Genomic DNA, 21,060 nt, shown 5'->3' with positions numbered 1-21,060 from the left:
TTAACTAAAGACTCAAACATAAGACCTGAAATTAAAACTACTAGGAGAAAGCAGGAAAAAGTCTCCACAACATTAGTTTGGGCAATGATTTCTTGGATATGACCCGAAAAGCACAGGAACAAAAGTGAAAGTAGACAAAAGGGATTACATCAAACTAAAAAGCTTCTGCACAGCAGAAGAAACAATTAATATAATGAAGAGACAACTCACAGATTAGGAAAAAATATTTATAAACCATACATCTGCTAAGGGGCCAATATCCAAAAATACATAAAGAAGTCAAACAACTTCACAAGAAAACACATAGCCCAATTAAAAATGGGCAAAGAACCGGAATAGACGTTTCTCAAAAGAATACATACAATGGCCCACAGATATATGAAAAAATACTCAATATCACTAATCATTAGGGAAATGAAAATTTAAAAATATAATGATATTTGTCACCTCACACCTTTTAGAATGGCAGCTATCAAAAAGATAAAAGATAAATGTTGGCTAGGATGTGGAGAAAAGAGCCTTTTTAACACTGGCGGTGGGAATTAAATTAATACAGCCATTATGGAAAACAGTATGGATTCCTCAATCAAAAATGGAATCACCATATGATCCAGCAATCCCACTTCTGGATATATATACAAAGGAACTGAAACAAGTATGTCAAAAAGATATCTGCACTCCCATGTTTACTGCAGCATTATCCACAATAGCTAAGATATGGAAGCAACCTAACTATCCATCAACAGACAAACAAATAAAGAAACAGATAAAGAAAATGTGGTATATATACACAATGGAATACTATTCAGCCTTAAAAAAGAAGAAAATGCCGTCATTTGTGACAACATAGACAAACCTGGAGGACATTACGCTTAGTGATATTAGCCAGCCACAGAAAGAGAAACACTGCATGATCTCACTTATATGTGGAATCTAAAAAAGTCAAGCTCATAAAAGTAGAGAGTAGAATGGTGGTTACCAGAGGGTAGCAAAGCTGGAGGGTGGGACAGGGATAGAGAGCAGAAAGATGTCCAAAGGATACAAAGTTTTAGTCAGGAGGAATAAGTTTTATAGATCTATTACATAGCATGGTGACTAGTTACTAATAATATATATTTCAGAACTGCTAAAAGAGCAGATTTTAAATGTTCCCATCACAAAAAAATTCTGAGTATGTGAAATGATGGATATGTTAATCAGATTGATTTAATCATTCCACAATGTAAATATTTATCAAAAAATCAACCGTACCCCATTAATATACACAATAATTAATTTAAAATCAAATAAATCAAAAATGGACCAAATAATGGCAGATCATCAGCCTGAGTGCCAGAAGGGGGATAACATAAAGCATAGCCCCCAGTCACCCCTCAATGGACATGTATCATGTACAAAAAAAAAAATGTTGTTTTACACCACTGAGATTTTGGGGTTGATTGTTACCACAGCACAACAAAGTTTATGCTGATGTATACAGACTTTGGTCCAGACTTAGGTACCGCTATAACAAAAATCTAAAATATAAGTCACCATACCCAAGTGGTCAAGCAGCAATTAACAAGGAAACTGTTGTGGAAAGCTAAACGGATAGTGATCTATGTTACCCAGGAACAAACCTATTGGGAAAAACCTTTGGAAAACTCTGTGATAACCTAGAAGGCATGTGATTTAACTAATGAATTTAAATGTTGGGAGAAGAGGCTGGAAAACAATAACATGTCAGTTGCTACTGTTTGTCAAGTTATATGAGAAAGAGATGAGCTCAGAAATGGCAGTGTGCAAGCAAGAATAAAAACAGATAGACCACCCACAAATCTGAATTATATTTTAATGACAACTTACAAAAGCTATAGAATAATTTTCTTCTAAAACATTTTATTCCCCTTCAGAACTTTGCAGCATGTTTTCAATGCCTTCTAGTACTGAATGTGCTATAGATGAGTCTAAAGTAGTCTAATTAATTGTTTTTTCTTCATCCCACTCCCCTGTTCATTTCATGCCTAGGTACCTAAAAAATTCTCTCTTTATTCTGAAAAGTTGAATGACTTAATGAGGCTACATGTCTTGGTGTTGATTTTTCTGTAAATTGTCCTATAGAACATAGTGTGTATCCTTTTAATCTATGCATTTTTCTTCCCTTTTTTTTATCAAGTACATTTTTTCCTCCATTTGCTGTGGGCACATGTTAATCTTACGTTAAGCCATCTTTGTCTCCTCCATACATATTATTTTTAATAACTTTCATATCTCTGGGTTTTGCCTAGTATTCTGTTATTATTTTAAGACTTTCCTCTACATTATAATTTGATGTGCATCTCTCTAGTCTGCTTCTTAATGCTTTTAAAAATTATTCCTTTAAGTCCTTTAAGGTGGATGTTGTTGTCTTCAGTTAATTTCCTTAGTTCTTTTATCTCCATTTTATTTCATTTATTCATCAAATATTTATTTACTATCTACTATATGCAAGGTACTATCCCTAGTAGTGGATAAAATAACAAGACTCAGCCCTCACAGAGCTTGAGTCTTATTATTTTAGTATCTTGTCTTTAAGTTTCTGTTTTATTGCATTCATATTCTTAAGTTCTTCTTCAGCACAAAGTAGATATGATGAATTTTCTTTTCTCCCCACTTAGGCTAGATTTTACCCCAAGGTCTTGTGCTTTATTCATCTTTTAACCTCTCCCCCTTCCATCCTTGTCTTCCTTCCTTCCTTCAATTTTAGGAGTCCATAGGATTCCCAATAATTTTTTTCTTTTTCATTTTCAGCATGTGGAATTCTGTTCACTCTATTTGCTCTGTATGTTAGTCAGCTATCACTACAATAAAACTGCACCCCAAAATTTCAGTAGCTTCAACCAAAAACATTTCTCTTGCTTATAATATTCTGAATAGCCCACTGCCGTTCAACCGATCTCAACTCGGCTAACCTGGGTTTGCATATACGGAAGTTTTGGAGTGGCTGGCATGTGAGGCTCTACCTTGCTTGGCTCTTAAGCAGAACTGTCTCTGAGTCTGATTCTCTACAGACTGAAGTTATTAATAAGATGTGTTAGGACTTTTCTTTCCTGTGTGGGGAATAATGACTGGGACTGCATGAAGGGTAGGACTCTGCAAAGGCCAGTGTATCATCTCACCTAGCACTGAAAACACACTGATACAGACCTATTCACATCACTGCCTACAAACCGGACCAAGACTTGCAAATTTTGGAAGCCCCAGACTTTGGGACTTTAGCATCAAGACCTAAAACGCCCAACTCTACCTCTACCACTGACCCCATACTCAGTAAGAAGTTAAGAATAAATCCAGCCTACAAAAATTTACTGACCAAAAGCTGCCTATTACCAAAAGATATAAAATCCATTGCAACTACCAGCTACCAGAGAAATTTAAAAGTAACTACTACATGTCTTGGTGGGACAATAAAGTGTTCCAATCCATTGAATATTACAGTTCATATTAGCACATATTCATAGCACATACCATATAACTTTTTATTAAACAAAGAAGACTTCTTAGAGTTTCGTAGTTCTTCAGAATTTTTGTGGAAAATATTAATTTCATTAAAGAAGTACTTGAGTTCTTAATTAAAATCTGGTCTAATTAGATCAATATAAGTTTACATATTTTAATGTTTGACAATTTTAAGGAGTTGGTAATTGTCATAATGCCTAATTTTTTAATCTTCTCCTGCTCCATCCCATCTAAATACCCATCTAAATGCCTAGTGTTAATCTCGTCTCTTCTATCAGACTTCTATATACTCATCTACATCCTCAACCACTGAATCCTATTGCACTTATAGTCAACGCCACACAATTCTTTGAGTATTTCGCGTGTATGTCTTCAATTATATTGTAAGCTTCTTGGAACTGGATCTATGCCTTAATGTCTTTCTAATCTTCCCAGCGAGCCTACAAGTTAATCTGGGGAGTATACAGCGTTCAACAAATACTGGTTGGGTCTGTGACCTTAGCTATGCCATTTTTGTCAAAGCGTATAACCATCTAGTTTCAATTGTGCCCTGACATGTCTATTTCTCTGGGGTTTCTCTTTGCTCAACGCCACTGTTTATTTTCTGTTAGAATAAAGGGCTTGTTGGACAGAGATGCTAACGCAGGGTCCCGTGGAATCTGAATAAACGGACTGATCCACCGCCCAGGGTGTTGAGGCTGTGAACAAAAATTAAACCTGTGATAGCCTAGAACAGCTTAACGACACATATTTAAAAATACCACTCCAAAGCCTAGTTACCCGCCAGTTACCCCGGCCTCCGGAGCTGCCGATGCTCGAAGATGTTGACAAGGCAGCTAGGATATGCAGTCCGGAAGCCCAGTCGCTATGGTAACGGTGAGACACAAGTGCACTTGCGCGGCCTTCTGACGGAAAACCTTAGCCTGAACCTACGGACGTGCTTAGCGACGGCAGAGGCTTGCGGCAGTAGCGTGACTTACGGCAGCCCTCTAGTAGAGCGCCGTTGCGAGGGGAATGCAGAAGCGGCCGCGGGCTAGCAACCTCCCGGAGCCGGCGGCGCACCACCATGACCCAGTCGGTGGTCGTACAGGGTGAGCTACGCCGGGTGGGTAGAGACCTGGTCGCCGCGGAATCCAGCGGCCATGTTTCCTGCCTAATGTCCTATTGTCTTTCCTTTCTCTCCTCCGGTCGCAGTCGGCCAGTGCGGAAACCAGATCGGCTGCTGCTTCTGGGACCTGGCACTACGGGAGCACGCCGCGGTCAACCAGGTACCCGCCCGCCGCCGCGAGCCCCCCTCGCCTGTCAGCTAGGTCTTCCAGTCCATATGCAGGAAATAATCGACTTGCGCTTTCATCTGATCCGTTTAAGATGCATGGGATCTTCCCAGTAAAGAAACGTATGGGTTTTTAAACATGTTGCTGTCAGACATACACTAAACTAAAAGAACACTGGCCAGCGACCTTAGTCTTAACATTTTTCCTGATTCTCAGGGTCTCCTCTTTATTGGTGTTCGTGTGCAGAGCAGTGAGACTTGTATATGGGAAAGTACTTTGTAAAATAGATAACACGTGTGGTTATTGTATTCCTAAATTTAACCAGTCAGCTTTTAAAAAGATTACCAAGAATCCAGAGAACGCTCATTTGATGGACCTGTCCTACAGTCCTATGGGTGAAATCCTTTCTTTAGCACCCCCTGCTGAATTTTATCTGTAGATCTGGCATTTACTCTTCTAAGGTGATTGGGAAGAGTCAGGCTCTGCATTTTGTGATACTTGCTTTTTCTTATCAGAGTCTCATCCTAGCCATTACAGTATTATGTAATTAAAATTGAAAGAACTTGATTTGGGCGAGAAGCAAAACCTAAATGCTGTTAACATATGTTTTTCTTTTTAGAAAGGAATTTATGATGAGGCAATAAGCAGCTTCTTTAGAAATGTGGACACCAGGTAAGATGGCATTAAAGTCTGTCACAGTGTGATACTTTAAATTTCAATAGCTTGAGAGAGAATTCTTCAAAGGACAATAAAAATAGCCAGTAGCTGCGAAGTTGTGTTTTTTTGTTTCATTATTGAAAGCATATTTATTCTATTAGATTATTAATATTCTCATATCATTTTGCAGAACAAGACAACAGGTTTCCCTTTAGTGTGACGTGTTTTAACTTAACCTTGAAATAAGTTTCATTAAAAGAAAGCTGAAATTTTCCCAGAGGGCATCTTGTTAATGCATCCTGTAATAACTAACTTTTGAAAGAAAAATATATTGTTTACATATATGCTGTAAGTATAAAAATATACTTAAAAAGGTGACAAGCAGTTGTTGGATTGTTTTTGTTTATTTAATAAAGAGTATTTGTAAGTACCATATGTGTTTTATCTAGAAGAGTAATTTAAGTTGCCGTTCAGGATATCTCCATAAGCTATTAATATTAAATCATTAAGTTCATGCATTTTCAAAATACTTCATAAAACTAACTGTCCTGTGCTTAAACTGAAAAATGTATACTTCATGTCAGGCTTTAATCCAGTAGGAGCATCAGTTCTAGTTTAAAATAGTTGGCTGGGTACGTGAGCAGTTATCTTCAGAGAAAGCTGATTAGTCCCCTCTTCCTAGGAGAATTCCAGAGTCTATCTAGGGCACTGGCTTGCAAACTCAGAAGTGTCATTTGCATCTCGAGATGGATTCAGTGCTCTCCAGTACAGCCAGGTTAACCAAAGACCAAATTCTCATTTTCATAGGCACATTACATTATCTTTTGTAGGAAATCTAACTGAAAAGCTATGTAATAATCTGAAGGTTGCTTGGTGACCGTGGAATCAGACCAAAGGAAGTTAGGTGTATTATTTTAATGGCTGGTATCATTTATCTTTATTTTATGGAGATAGCTGTCATATAGACTATAGATTACCTCTTATTTGTAGCCCACAATATCCTCACCTCTAAATTCTCTTAGGAGACTCAAATTTGCCTCTGTAATACTTCCTTTCAGGTGCTTCTCTTGCTAAGTTCCTACACCCACCTCTTTACTTCTTGTTATCTAACGCTTACATTGAGTATTACATAGTTGAGACTCAGCCTGGGAGCTTTTCTTTCTTCATAAGGTGACTCTTCATAACTACACTCTCATCTACTCTGTATGTTTTATACTTTAACCTGAAAGCACTATTATTTTCCCAGTAAGTTTGGCAAGCAGGGTTGTGGCATCTTGCACTTCTTTCTGTGTACTATCAACACATGCAACATCTGTTCCACAGCTTAGTACAAAAAATATTTTTCAAAGTAAAACCATATCTTTGTGTACTATTCTCATCAAATTTTTATACCTTTTGAGTAGCATGATAGGAATTTACCTACAGCATGGGTTGGCATGCATATATTTTCTGTAAAGGACTAGGCAGTAAATATTTTAGGTTTTGTGAACCATAAAGTCTTTTGCACCACTACTTGATCTGTAGCATGATTGTGGGCATAGGTAATACATAAAGGAATGGGTGTGCCCATATTTGAATAAAATTTTATTTAGGAAAACAGGCAGCTAGTTGAATTTGGCCTGACGATTGGCTACCCTTCATATATTCTGTCTTGTGAACTATCTTTATTGATCCATATACTGCGTTAGATTTCAGTACTTTGGCAACTTATTTCCAACGTGAAATTCTGAGAACAACCTTAGATACTAAATGGTAAATACCAGTTATATCAGTTGATGGGTGTTTAGCTGCAATAGGAAACTACATTAATGGTGGCTGAAGCAGTAAAGGTATCCATTTATCTCACAAATCTGGAAATCAGATGTTCTAGGTTTAAAGGAATGCCTCAAAGATCTAATACTGTATATGTTCCAGTGTCCATAAGTGTGTTGGCTTTTTGTACTTGTATTATTACTTCATGACTATAGAATGGCAGTCTGCTCCAGGAATCACATCCATATTCATGTTTGAGGCAGGAGAAAGGAAGAAGATAGGCACCAACTGCATCTGGTCCTTCTTTAAAAGCTTCCCAGAATACTTCCCCTTTATCTCATTGGCTAGAACTGTATTACATGGCCAGCCCTGACTACAAAGAAAGCCAGGAAACTAAGTACCTCACTTTTTCAGCCTAATGGGGGGTAAGCAAGGAAGAAAGAGATTAGGAATAGCTGTTGTGTCTGCCTTACCTGGCCTATAAGCAGTCTTATTATATAAATGAAAGTTAACTTTATTACCTGATAGCACTATTAGCCATGGAAGAGCTTATGACCATTTCTCATTTTTTTATCTTTCAGAGTGGTTGGTGATGGTGGAAGTATTTCCAAGGGAAAAATATGTTCTTTAAAAGCAAGAGTAAGATACATATGCTTGGATTCTTATATTACATGTATTTTTTAAATAACTATTCTCAGTAACTATCATGAGAATAAAACTTTAAACTTTTCAAAGTAGAAAAAAATTACTAAGCCACATTTAATATAAATATAACTAAGCAGACATTTGTGTCCACCTAACACATTAGGGGGAAAAGCCCATACTTTAAAACACTGTAGTTAGCCTGTTTTCAGGAGAAATAGTGTCTAGATAAATGATAACAAAAGGAGCTTTCTTAACTCTAAGGACCTGAAATACGTACTAGTACAGTTTAATGTTTTATTCAAAGATACTGGAAGATTTGTTTGCATTGAGGTTACTACCAATAAAAAACATGGAACCAGCCACATTGTAGTGAATAAAAACCATTAACCATGTAAGTTCTCCTGAACCAAGTACCTCAGGTTCTTAGCCCACATTTATAGTCTTATTTACAGTCTTAATCATTCCAACAATATTTCTGTGATTGTTTCTCTGTAACGAACTACTTTTTCTGATTTTTGATCAGTGATCTTTGACTATAACAGAAAAGAAAGTTTAAATGTTATGGAAGGAATTGACATGCCAAGGATCAGACCTGGTGTAGTAGCTTAAAGACTGGTGAGCAATAGTTTTGTGACATCTGGGAATCATCTAGTATCTGCAATCTCCGATGTCCCTTGGAAAACAAAATTTAGGGCAGAGATCATGTGCTTGCAGGCTGTTACAATAATTGACTAACACAGTATGCTTTGTGATGTAGAGAGAGCGGGTATCCCAATCCAAATCTTAGAGAAAAAGAGACTTTGACATTTCCTAGACTACTCCCAATTGAATCTTTTTCCTACAACCATATCAGTAAGCAGATTGAGAGGTGAAGGAAACACTTAGGAAAAAATAAATCAGCGTGTTTTTGTAGCCTTTGGCTTTTTTTCCAAGGAGGTACTCTTCCATTTTCTCCTTAAGAGCTCTTGGTATTATGTGGTTGTGATCACTGAAGAGTCTAGGCTTCACAAGATAACTTGGTGCTTGGGTCCCTCCACTGTGTTCAGTTTCTTAGGTTAATAAATACTCAGAATTTTATAAATCCTATGTTACAATTGTAAAGCCAGGTGGCTCTGAAAGGAAATACAAACATCAAATCCTGGAACAGTTGTGACTCCAGACCTTGGATGCCTAAGTGAAGAACCCAAAATACTCTCCCAAAGTTTAGTTAATTTCCAAAGGAAAAACAAGGGCCTGATGTAACTAAGGAAGGTCTGGAAGAGTTATATGTCAGGATTTTAATGTTAAGTGACTAGGACAGTGATGATTCTATCAAAACTAATTTCAGGAGGTACCTGAATATCAGTTTGTATTTGTATATTGCTTCCCTTGCCAGATAGCAGAGTAATTGAGGGTATGATTTATGTATGTTTAATCTTCCACATACCTCAATAAATCTTTTTTGGAACAAGGCCAGTATAATCCAATTTGTTTTTTCTTTTATAATCTCACAACTTGTAGTACTAAAATTTGCCCACACAGTGAAGTCTCTCTTTGGTTTGTTTAGGTGTTAAAGTCAGCATTTGAGGTCAAAATTGCATATTGTCAGAAATATCCTTGAAAATACCTAACATTGCCAAACATAATCCTATACAGTCCTCTGTATGTAAAGTGTATATATGATTGCTCTATATAAAGGAGCAGATTTGTAAAACATAGTTTTATAGTCTTTATGATATACTGCTGGATTATTTTAATTGTAATATCTTAAAGTAGCATGGTTAATTACACAAATGATTAAACTCACTGCTTAATGTTATATGGTAACAGAACTGAAAGCCATAAACCGAGCACTTCCTCTGTGACACTGAATCAAAGAGTTAACAAATCATTGTTTAGTGTACCCTAAGAATTTGTTTCAGCTTTGCTTTTTTTATTTAACTCTACTTAGTTTACTTTTTCACTCTTCTTCCTCGCTGTAGAATATATGGAAAGCACAGGGAAGTGGGAGGACGGGACATGTAATCCTACTGCCAAGCTATCCCTGCTTTATGTTTTACTAGATGTCCTTCATCTTTTTTTTTTTTTTCTGTTTTTTCTTTCTGTAATTAATTTTGTGTTTTATATTCTCATTTCTTCTTAGGAGTGTAGGTTTTCTGTCATGTCCCAGCTGAAGTTTGTGGTAATGAATTAGATTGTGAATCACTTGGGGGAAGGGACCATGTTGTCATTTTTTACATCTATCCAGTGCCTTTGCTTTGCACGTAATGGTAAATTTACTCATTTGAATTGGACAGTTTTGAGCTGTGGTTCATAAAGAGCAGCATGATTGTTCCTAGTATGCAAGTACATTAATGCATCCTGTATTTATTGAGAACTTGTTCTGGTTAAGGATACCTTCTACATTTCTGAGTCCCTGTTAGAAATTCAGTTGAGGGGATTATTCTTGGGCTTTTTTTCCCCAACTAGGCATTTTGGAGTAGGATAAAAGAATTTAGAATCCATTTTTTAATTGGATTCCACCTTTCAAACAGAGTGAAATTCTTTTTTAATTTTTACAACAGATTCTACATAAAGATTTTAATTAAGCTTAAACTATAAAGAGAACAGTGCAATATTCAGCGCATAAATTCTTTTCATTTACAGAGTGAATAACTCTAAAGGAAAATACATTAATTATATTTTATTTTTCTTTCTCAGGCTGTCTTGATTGATATGGAAGAAGGGGTAGTGAATGAAATTCTGCAGGGACCACTGAGAGATGTATTTGATACGAAACAGCTCATCACTGATATTTCTGGCTCAGGAAATAATTGGTGAGAATACACAGCGTAAAAATTGAATATCTTCTGAAAAAAAATGAGCAATCTTTCTTCATTGTGAGATTCTGCTGATACGAAACAGGATGTAATTTGCCACATAATGCTAGGCCTTTCAGCCCACCACCTTAATAAATAGTTTCTTGGAAGCCACCTGTATTTACTCCTAGTCGAACTTGTTTAAAGAAAAAGATGAATTGTGAAAAATTTGCTGAATTCCTTTTCATAAATTGATTCTTGAAGGACATTAAATAATGACAAATGTTTTAAGTACTTTCATTAACTGTTATCTATGTTATTTGACTCACTCTCAAGTTGTCCATTTGGTCAGATGTGATAGAATTGATAGAGATGCAAGCCAGACCAGTATCCTAGCATTCAAGCTGAGCCTAAGGCTGTTTAGGCCCTTGAGTATATAATGGTCTCTTCTCTTTACTGTGAAAAAAGTTTCAACAGTGATTACTTAAGAATTCACGTTGAGACTGTTGCTGTTTTTTAGAAATTAAGTAGCTCCTTGTTATTTGCAAATCTCTCATATTCATTATTTTCACTATTTGCAGCCACTCCCTCAGGTTCATAATACGGAATGATGTGTAATTTTACTAAAGCATAAATTTGAATCTTGTGTTCCCAGAGAACCAGTCACTTAGTAAGTGAGCCCATCTGACCACCTAACTGCATTTTCACTAATGGTTGTGTAACTTATTATGTAACTTTTGAGTTATACCTGAAATGCATGTTATGGGAAAATCTTTTGTTTTAATTCATCATAGTGATATTTGCAAATTTGGACAACTTAAAAAGACTTGCAGAGCTGCATGAATATCAGTTTCTACCATGTGCCATTTCATCTAATAACATGATGTGACCTTTTTTTTCTCATATATGAAACCAGAATAGGTTTGTTTAAATTTTTTATTTTCAGTGTCTCTGTAGTTTACCACATTTTGCTTTGTAATATGTAAAATCCACTACAACTCAGAGTTTACCGTAAATGGAGAGAAGAAAAAATTATGTAACTGAAATCTTGTTTTGTTGGAATTGTACCTTAAGAGAAGGTTAAGAAGGTAAATTTAGAAAATCATAGTTTAATATTCACTACTAATGAGCTTACTTATCCAGATATTGGAGGATTATAGATACTGAATATTTGTTAAGTTTTCTATCTAATATCTTCAGGATATTGTATGATTTATTTACATGAAACAAGAATAGACTTTACTTAGCTCAATAAAAATACTTTTCAAATTTGTTTAAAATCCTTTTATTTAGATTAGAACTAATCAAATAAAAAAAATAAATGCAAGGAATTTTTAAAATCCATATTCTGATTTTCAGGGCTGTGGGTCACAAAGTTTTCGGCAGTCTTTACCAAGACCAGATTTTAGAGAAACTCAGAAAGTCGGCAGAGCACTGTGATTGCTTGCAGTGTTTCTTTATAATACATTCCATGGGAGGAGGTAAAATTTTTCACTCATTTGCATGTAACAGTGTTAAAGTATAAGTGGGAATTCATTTTGCAAACATAAGTCTTGTTTTTAGACCTGTGCTTGATAAAGATAGAACTATTCGGAGGGTGTATAGTTTGAGTATATAAACATACACCTTTTTATCTTAAAATTTTGTGGAATTATGTCACTATTTTCTTTTTTTTTTTTTTTTTTTTTTTTTAATCCCTCTTAAGAGTCAACAGAACTATACTGGAAAATTTTTTTTCTTGTACCTTTAGTTTCTTTTACAGAACATTCAGATACTTTTCGGGATGTATGAGCTTTTGAGGAATGCTGACTTTCTCCTTAGAGTTTGCCTGCACAGTCCTGTTTCCTAGAGTGAAGCATTTTTGACGTGTTCATAATGTGTGCTTGCCAAAGGATATCAATACCCTTTCTTCAACCATCTTCAAACCTTTCTTGTCTCCAAAAAGAGAAAAAAAAGTAAAAGAAACTAGTTCAGTCAGTTCCTTTAGATCATTTATTACATGGCAATTAATCGACTTGAAGTAAAAATAAATGATTGGCATTGCTTTCTTCCCCCAGGGAAGTCTATACCTTAGAACTGAAGTATTTTGCTCCTCTGTTCTGTAAAAATAGAAACAGAATGTAATTTGCTGATTTTTAAATAGGCTTAACAAATTTTAAAAGAACAAAATTGTCACACTTTTTTCCTCCAACCTGAGATTAAGACTTTATATTCAGCAAGTTATGTGTATGTACAGTTGATTTTTATACATATTATTCATTGACATAGCATTTTAAGATTAAAAGTTAAAATTGCTGTGTAACCATGTCTTTAAAAGACCCTCATAATCATTCAGTTAAGAAACAAATTTGTCTCTGTACTAGTATAATTAACCTGCAAATTTGAGTTAGCTTTTTAATTGATTTATAGTTCATTATACCTTTTTAAAAAATACCTTTATTATGCAACATCTCAGAAGAACATACTTACAACTCACTTAAAATAGCAAAAATAAATATTAATAATACTAAAGGTTAAAAGTAAGTTCTTTTTTCCCACATCTAATCCCTACTCCTGTCCTCACAGATGACCAAGTTTGCAGGGTCTTTTTATGTCTGTTCTTTCAGATATATTCTATGCCTATCAAAGCATGTATGTATATTTTTACATAAACAAGATTATCCAATATATACTATTCTGTTAACTTTTCCACTTTATCTCTTTCTCAAACATCTTTCCATATCAGCTCTCTCTCATAGAATCAACTATACAGTTTAAAGTGAGTTTGTTATTGATGGGTATTAAGTGTTTATGGTGTTTAGTTTTTACATCCAATCATCAGTGAAAGTCTGGGACAAATACTTCTGCATTTGTGCCACTATAGCTTTAGACAGTATTCCTAAGAAGAAGATAGGACCGAAGCATATGTACATTTTAAATTTTGGCTGATATTACCTGTATACCTTCCTACAATACTGCACCAGGGCTTCTTACTGGCAACAATGTGTATGAGTTTCTATTTCCCTACACTAGCACCAATACTGAGTATCATGAGACAAATCTATTATATTTAAAATTATATCTAGTTTTAATTTGTATTTCCTTAATTAGAAGGAAGGTTGAGCATCTTTACTTCTATTTGCAATTTGTATTTCTTTTGTTATGAGTTAAATATTTCTATCCTTTGCCCATTTCGTGGTGGCATTATTCATATTTTTTGTTGTTGATTTGTGGGAACTCTTTCTTAGAGAAACTTAGTCCTTCCCATCATATGTATTGAAGGGTTTTTTTGTAAGTTTGCCTTGTTATTTTGTTTATGGGTTTTTTAAGTATATATAGAAGTTTTGTTTATTTTTAATGAAATCAAAACTGTCTTTTCTGAAATGGCTCTGGTTTTTTTTATGATGCTTAGAAAGTCCTTCTCATTAAAGATCACCCCAAGAATCTCCCTCACTTTGACATAGTATTTTTAGCATCATAGCCTTTTAATAGTTATCTGCATGGATTAGAACATTGGCTTTTAAACTTTTTTTTAACCAGAATAGTATGAAATACATTTTGTATATCACAATGCAGCATACACACATGAAGAAATATATTAAGAAAACATTATTTACTCATACTACATCTGACATGTTATTTTCTACTGTTTCATTTAAGAAAACAGTACTAACCTATTCATTGGTTTCATAGCCTGCTAATAGTTCAGAACCCAGTTTGAAAAACATCAGATTAGGGGATTCCAGTTTTAAGTTCTGAAAAATTTCTGAATTTATGTAGATGTAACTTTATGTATCAGAAAGTTATCTTTAATGAGATTCCTAGAGTTTCTGCTTTTAAATAAGTAGTGTTTCATATTTGAAAATTTTTGAAATTTGAGGTAGACATGCTTAATTGTAAACAATTTTAGGTCTGTTTAAGTTGCTTGATGACATGATAGTTTTCTTCATCAAGATTATATACACACTACACTAAAGCTGTCAAGTTAGTTTTCTTAAGTTGCTTAATATCAAATGCAGACTGAACACTGTCTTAGTTGAATTTTTTACTTGTGCATGTGCAGTTGGTTCTTGTGGCATTATATAGGTATAACTTAAATATGAAAAGGAGTAAGATATAGATGCCCCTCCGAAACTCACTGTCAGAGCCAGAGATGGAATTCAGGACTTCATTTCCTGAATGTTGCCTTCATTTCCTTATCCAAAATTAGATTAGTTAATATATAATCACAGAAATAAGTTGAAAATTATTTTTACAAATATAAATTCTGACCAGGTGTGGTGGCTCATGCCTGTAATTCCAGCACTTTGGAAGGCCAAGGCAGAAGCTTGCTTGAACCTAGGAGTTCAAGACTAGCCTGGGCAACATAGGTAGACCCTATCTCTACACAAATTAAAAAGTTAGCCAGGCGTGGTGGCGCATGCCTGCAGTCCCAGATACTTGGGAGGCTGAGGCAGGAGGATCATTTGACCCTAGGAGGTCAAGGCTGCATTGAGCTGTGATTATGCTGCTGCACTCCAGCCTGAGTGACAGAGCAAGACCCTGTCTCAAAAAAAATAAAGTTTCAAATTCTTCACAATTATATTCTGAACATTTATGCTAATTTTCAAAAACATTTTAATCCTCAGGAACAGGATCTGGACTTGGCACATTTCTTTTAAAGGTGCTTGAAGACGAATTCCCAGAAGTATACAGATTTGTGACTTCCATTTATCCTTCTGGTGAGGATGATGTCATAACCTCACCTTATAATAGCATCTTGGCAATGAAGGAACTTAATGAGCATGCAGACTGTGTGTTGCCCATTGACAATCAAGTAAGAAATGACATTGGAACTTATGGATAAATGTTATATATATTCAGTCCTGTATTATGTATATGTGTTTATATGAAACATTCTCTTCACTTTTCAGCCTTCTTAGAGAAAAAATCAGTTTAAATTGTTTTTCTTTCTCTTTCCTAGTAGAATATCATCTACATCCACTCTTCTTAATAGCTTCTCTCCCAATGTTTTTCCCTCAAAAGTCTTTATTTGACATCATTAGCAAAATCGACCTCATGGTGAATTCTGGAAAGTTGGGTACAACTGTGAAGCCAAACAGTCTGGTTACTTCAAGTTCTGGGACTTTAAAAAAGCGGCATAAGAAGCCATTTGATGCAATGAATAACATTGTGGCAAATCTGCTGCTCAACCTAACAAGGTAATTCTATCCAGGGTTAGTCAAAAAACTTTATTGTGCTTTTGGTGATATTTTGAATTTTTATAGTAGCATTTTTTAGTTATTCTAAATTGTAGAAGCTGCTTCTGTTTTTATTTTGTCTTCTATCTTCTTTTCTTGGAGTGATCAAGCAGAATTTTAACTTCTGTGACTCCAAAGCAGCATTTCCCCAAGTATGTTCCGTGGAATATTAATAGATATCATATGATGTAAAAGATTTTGTGGTTGACACACTTGTGAAACACGTAGACAAAATTAAACATTTTTTAGCTGTAGAATGTCTTAATCATTTAAACCAACTAATCTGTATCTCCTCATTAGCTGGTCCAAAAGATTTCTGTGGGTTTTTGGTATCAGAGATTGCTTTGACATTATTACATTCTAGATTATAGAGTATATTAAGCAGATTCCTGAGGAATTTAGTTGTTTCTACGGTTACTAAGTATTGACATATGTGTTTAACTCAAATATAAAGTTTGTTTTAAATAGGATATTTTTATATGTGTAGTAAGCAACTATAATAGTATATTGATTACACTTCAGATAATCCAGAAACAAGAATGACTGTAGGGCCAGCCATAGTGGCTCATGCCTGTAATCTCAGCACATTGGGAGGCCAAGGCAGGTAGATTGCTTGAGCCCAGGAGCTGGAGATCAGCCTGGGGCACATGGTGAAATCCCATATCTACAAAAAATACAAAAATTAGCCAGGCATGGTGTTGTACGCCTACTGTAGTCTCAGCTGCTCAGGAGGCTGAGATGGGAGGCGGCGGTTGCAGTGAGCTGAGATCACACCACTATACTCCAGCTTGGGCAACCAGAGTGAGACCCTGTCTCAAAAAAAAAAGAAAAGAAAAAAGAAAAAATTTAGATGTTGTGTGTTATATTTTATTTTATACATGATTGTTCTGATACTAAATTTCACTAATATGGAAGAAAAGCATGTGTTCTGCACTGAAGAACAGTGTACAAAAGAATTTAAGAAACTACCTGCTGAATAAATCGAGCTACATTTAAAGTGTATAATTTTAAAATTAAAAATTTTCTCATTTTAATGTTAACTTTTTAGCTCTGCAAGATTTGAAGGGTCCCTTAATATGGACCTTAATGAAATCAGCATGAATTTAGTTCCTTTTCCTCAACTTCATTATCTCGTGTCAAGCCTAACACCTCTGTATACACTGACAGATGTTAACATTCCTCCTAGAAGGTAAAGTGTAACTTTGTTTCAATTTTTTGAGGCCTCAAATTACTTTAAAAAACATTTTTAAGAGAAAAAAGTTTGCAATAACTCGTTATTTAATTGTATCATCTTATCTGTGAGAAGTATGTAAAATACAGTTGATGACATCCATTTTTCCATTAGATGAATGCATCTTTATTTAGAAGTAATTGTTGGAAAATGTCAATATTAAACTATTTGAACTTTAATGATTAAATTTGTAGGCTTATGAAAAGTCCTTTGAAGTCTGACAAACACATTTGAATCCTAATTATCACTAGCTACAGGACCTTGGGCAAGTGACTTAAACTTTCTTAGTTTTTCTCATCTGTAAAAATGAAATAGTACCTACCTCATATACTTATTGGGTAGATTAAATGAGAGTTTGTTTTAAAGCTACTGTCACAGCCCAGTACCATAGAAGAATTTCAGATGTAACTCTGTATGTTTTCCAGAACACCTTGCTTTGTAACTGTGTGTCATTGTTAAACATAAAGATTACATCAGTATACTTAACAAAAAATGTAGTTTTGAAAGATACTCTTAGCATGTATACTGATGATGAGCTTGAAAAGTTCACAGTGGCATTCACAGTTGACTGAGGGAAAAGGTCCTGCCAAACTCTGTAAGGAGACAGTATGTAAATAAGAAAGGGAAAACTGAATTGGCTGTGTGCAGGGGCTCACACCTGTAATTCCAACACTTTGAAAGGATGAGATGGGAGGATCACTTGAGCCCGGGAGTTCAAGACCAGCCAGGGCAACATAGTGAGACCCTCTCTGCACTTGTAGTCCCAGCTACTCTGGAGATTGAAGTGGGAGGATCACTTGAACCCAGGAGTTTGAGGCTGCATTGAGCTATGATTTTGATCCTGCACTCCAGCCTGGGCAACAAAGCAAGACAGACCCTGTCTCTAAAACAGATTGAAAATAATTTTTAAAAAGTTTTTAAAGAAAACTAAATTAAAGATTCCTTTTTATAACTAAAGTTGTGACAAGATAATTCTATACTTCAGGAATGTCACAAGTGATATTGGTAAGTTTTCATCTAAGCCAACAGCAAATGACCACTTTGCCAACTAATAGATAGGACTCCCTTTCTGCATGGGATGCTGATGACCTTAACAAGCTAAGCAACATACACAGTGTATGCAACATGGTGATTATTAAATGTCCATTGGCATCAGCCTAGCATTGGAGTCTGTGTATTGTTAGATATAAACTTTGTCAGTCACCTTTATTTTCTTTTGTCTTTTATCCTTCAGTTAAAAGACTTAGGTTGAAAGTCTCTACTTTTAGGAGCACTGCTATGGAGTTTCATCTTTTATAGGAGAGCTTCACATTGTCCTTTGATAATTTCCTCCTGTTAACAAAATTTATGATATAATATACTTTACAAAGTAATAGTCTTAATGTTATAGGCTTTTAATTAGTTTTAGTAGTTTGGATACTATGAAATAAATAAGGTATACTGAACTAAGTAATAATAATACAAGCTTCAAAAATCAGTACTACATAGAGTTCAGTAATGCTACAGTCAACATTTTGTAGCTACCTGAAATCACCCATATACTGCAGAAGCTTTTTCCCCCCAGAAAAACAAAATATTATATGATTTCTTCTCTTCTCATATCATTAAGATTGCTTCAAGAAAATTATAGTTATTTAATATTTTTAGAATATATATAATCTAATATTTTGTTAGTGTAATATTTAGTGTGGTTTATTTACTTATAGAGGACTATCTTCATTTTATAGTTATACATAGAAGAAAGAAGCAATATTTTGTATAAACAATGACACTTTCATTGTTGCAGATTGGATCAGATGTTTTCAGATGCCTTTAGTAAAGATCACCAGCTGCTTCAGGCGGACCCCAAACACAGTCTTTACCTCGCCTGTGCGCTCATGGTTAGAGGAAATGTACAAATTTCAGATCTTCGTAGAAATATTGAAAGGTTTGGTTTATATTTTTAAAGATAATTTGTGTGTGCTGCTTGGGACAGTGTGGCATAGTAGTTAGTTAACAGCCGCCCTTCAAATTCTAGCAATGCCACTTACTAAAGTGTGACCATGAACAAGCTACTTGGTCTCTTTGTGCCTTGTTTTCTTCAAGTGTAAAATAAGGATAATAATGGTACCTAGTTTTTATTTAGGAGTATTAAATGATATATGACATGTTTTATTTTATGAAAGTGTTCAGAAAATCGTAGCTGTACTATTTTTATTACCACTGCCATCAATACTACTAGTACAACTACTACTACTTCTGGTTTTTGTGTTACTATTTCATTCTATTTGTAAGACAACTAGTCTGTTGAATTACAAAATAAGGAAAATGATAGTACCTTCATTTCTTTGTATCCCTAGATTTCTACTCTTAAGGAATGAGTTTCTAGCTTCTTGAATCACCATCACAGCCAATTTAATGTTCCCCTACAAAACTTCTCTTAGTTCACTGTCACACTGTACCATCTTACTGCCAATAGTAAAAAATAGATAACTTAGCATATAAACTAAGCAATTAGATTGATACCATCCATAATGTTCTGGTTTAACTAATATGAGCTGCAATAATATGGCAGACAATTTTAGTACCTTAGTTCTTACCTTCTGAGATTTTTTTTTTTTAATCTCAGATTAAAACCATCTCTACAATTTGTCTCCTGGAATCAAGAAGGCTGGAAGACCAGCCTGTGTTCCGTACCTCCTGTGGGCCATTCTCATTCGTTATTAGCTTTAGCAAATAACACCTGTGTGAAGCCCACCTTCATGGAACTGAAAGAGAGATTCATGAGGCTCTACAAGAAAAAGGTAATTATTGTACAGCTTTGTAACTGAATGTGTCTATTTTGGCTATTTAAGATGTATTCTTAAAAATTACACTATTACAAATCAGGGGTGATCTTTTCTATTATGTGTGTTGTACTGATTATAACTGAAGAGGAGAGGCTTACTCATACTACTTTTACTCTAAATGAGAAAATTTGTGAGTTTATAGGATTCATTCAATTTGACACAAGTTCTCTTTCAAATGTAGCGTTGAATGAACTCTAATTTTAATAAGGAATATTTACCTTTTAGGATAGTTTTATGTATTAAAGTTCCTGAAATGGTAAACGTTACCTAATTTTTTAATTTATAGGCTCACCTTCATCACTATCTACAAGTTGAAGGGGTAGAAAAAAGCTGTTTCACAGAAGCTGTGTCATCTTTATCAGCACTCATACAGGAATATGACCAACTGGACACAACAAAAAACATGCCTGTGCGAGATTTACCCAGACTAAGCATAGCTATGTGAAAAAGAAACCCTCAAAAAACTTTCTTAATTTCACGTTGTTTTTTCTGACCTTTCTGTTTCAACATTTTTCTAATTTGGAAACTCCAGTTTTTTTCATGTTATCAGGAAATATTTTTGTCTAAAAGAGTGATTTCTGTTTAATCACAATTTGTTGGTAATACCAATGTGTGAAATTAGTGAAATCTTAGTACCTTAACTTCAAACATTTCTCTTCAGAAAAGTTCCCTTTTCTAAAATTGAGAGAACAGAGTTCTTGAATATTTTGCTGTATTTATAGCCTCATATTTAGGCATTTATGCACTGATGTGTCTTCAATAAAAATCTTGTACAGATATATTTTTATAATTATTTATAATTTATATTTTGATACTCTAAGTTAAGTTATCCTGATTCTTTAAAAGTAGTTACTGGGAGTAGAAGAACACAATATAAATATTTCCATGTAATATCCACTAACTTTTCAGGCATAGGTTTTATTACAACTGTTAAGGAGGTTTTGCTTCTTCTTTAGATAACAACTTGTTTGCTTAAAAGAATCCTAATTTGTACACTTTACATGTATTTGCATTAAACTTTTTAAATAATTACTTTCTTATCAAACCAATTGATTTTATAATAAATGTCTATGTTTTTCAACAGTGCTACTTGTTATTCTGCATGACATTTATACAAATGAACAGAATGTTACTAGGCTTGATATCTTCCAAACTTTGTAATAAATGGCTATAATTGTTCCAGTTACTATAATCTTCAGT

The 21,060-nt window shown here is 34.7% G+C and overlaps 2 protein-coding genes across 6 annotated transcripts in view; one reads left to right on the top strand and one right to left on the bottom strand.

Moving 5' to 3' along the window:
* The window catches only part of FAM229B (family with sequence similarity 229 member B), a 14,284-nt gene extending 9,887 nt beyond the window's left edge, over positions 1 to 4,397 (bottom strand). The window contains exon 1 of one of the 4 annotated variants that reach the window (XM_054493492.2): positions 4,269 to 4,397. The gene's annotated coding sequence lies outside the window, so the exon portion shown is untranslated. Of the gene's footprint in view, positions 1 to 4,257 lie in introns of all 4 variants that reach the window. The other 3 variants (XM_054493491.2, XM_054493493.2, XM_054493495.2) reach the window with 3 other exon arrangements.
* On the top strand, positions 4,378 to 20,946 carry TUBE1 (tubulin epsilon 1). Of its 2 annotated transcripts, XM_054493487.2 has the most exons (12): positions 4,378 to 4,568; positions 4,672 to 4,745; positions 5,371 to 5,423; positions 7,742 to 7,799; positions 10,485 to 10,600; positions 11,942 to 12,063; positions 15,190 to 15,377; positions 15,587 to 15,762; positions 16,850 to 16,990; positions 18,819 to 18,959; positions 19,641 to 19,815; positions 20,147 to 20,946. In XM_054493487.2, the coding sequence occupies exons 1-12, from the start codon at positions 4,544 to 4,546 to the stop codon at positions 20,303 to 20,305; spliced, it is 1,428 nt and encodes a 475-aa protein (XP_054349462.2). In that variant the 5' UTR covers positions 4,378 to 4,543; the 3' UTR covers positions 20,306 to 20,946. The 2 variants fall into 2 exon arrangements, with proteins under 2 accessions (XP_054349462.2, XP_063522579.1); XM_063666509.1 differs by lacking the exons at positions 4,378 to 4,568; positions 7,742 to 7,799 and having other exon boundaries at positions 4,675 to 4,745.
* Positions 20,947 to 21,060: the final 114 nt, after the last annotated feature.

This window comes from Pongo pygmaeus, chromosome 5 (genome assembly GCF_028885625.2).
Source record: "Pongo pygmaeus isolate AG05252 chromosome 5, NHGRI_mPonPyg2-v2.0_pri, whole genome shotgun sequence".
Classification (NCBI taxonomy): domain Eukaryota; kingdom Metazoa; phylum Chordata; class Mammalia; order Primates; family Hominidae; genus Pongo; species Pongo pygmaeus.
This window is presented reverse-complemented; position numbering and strand designations above follow the sequence as displayed.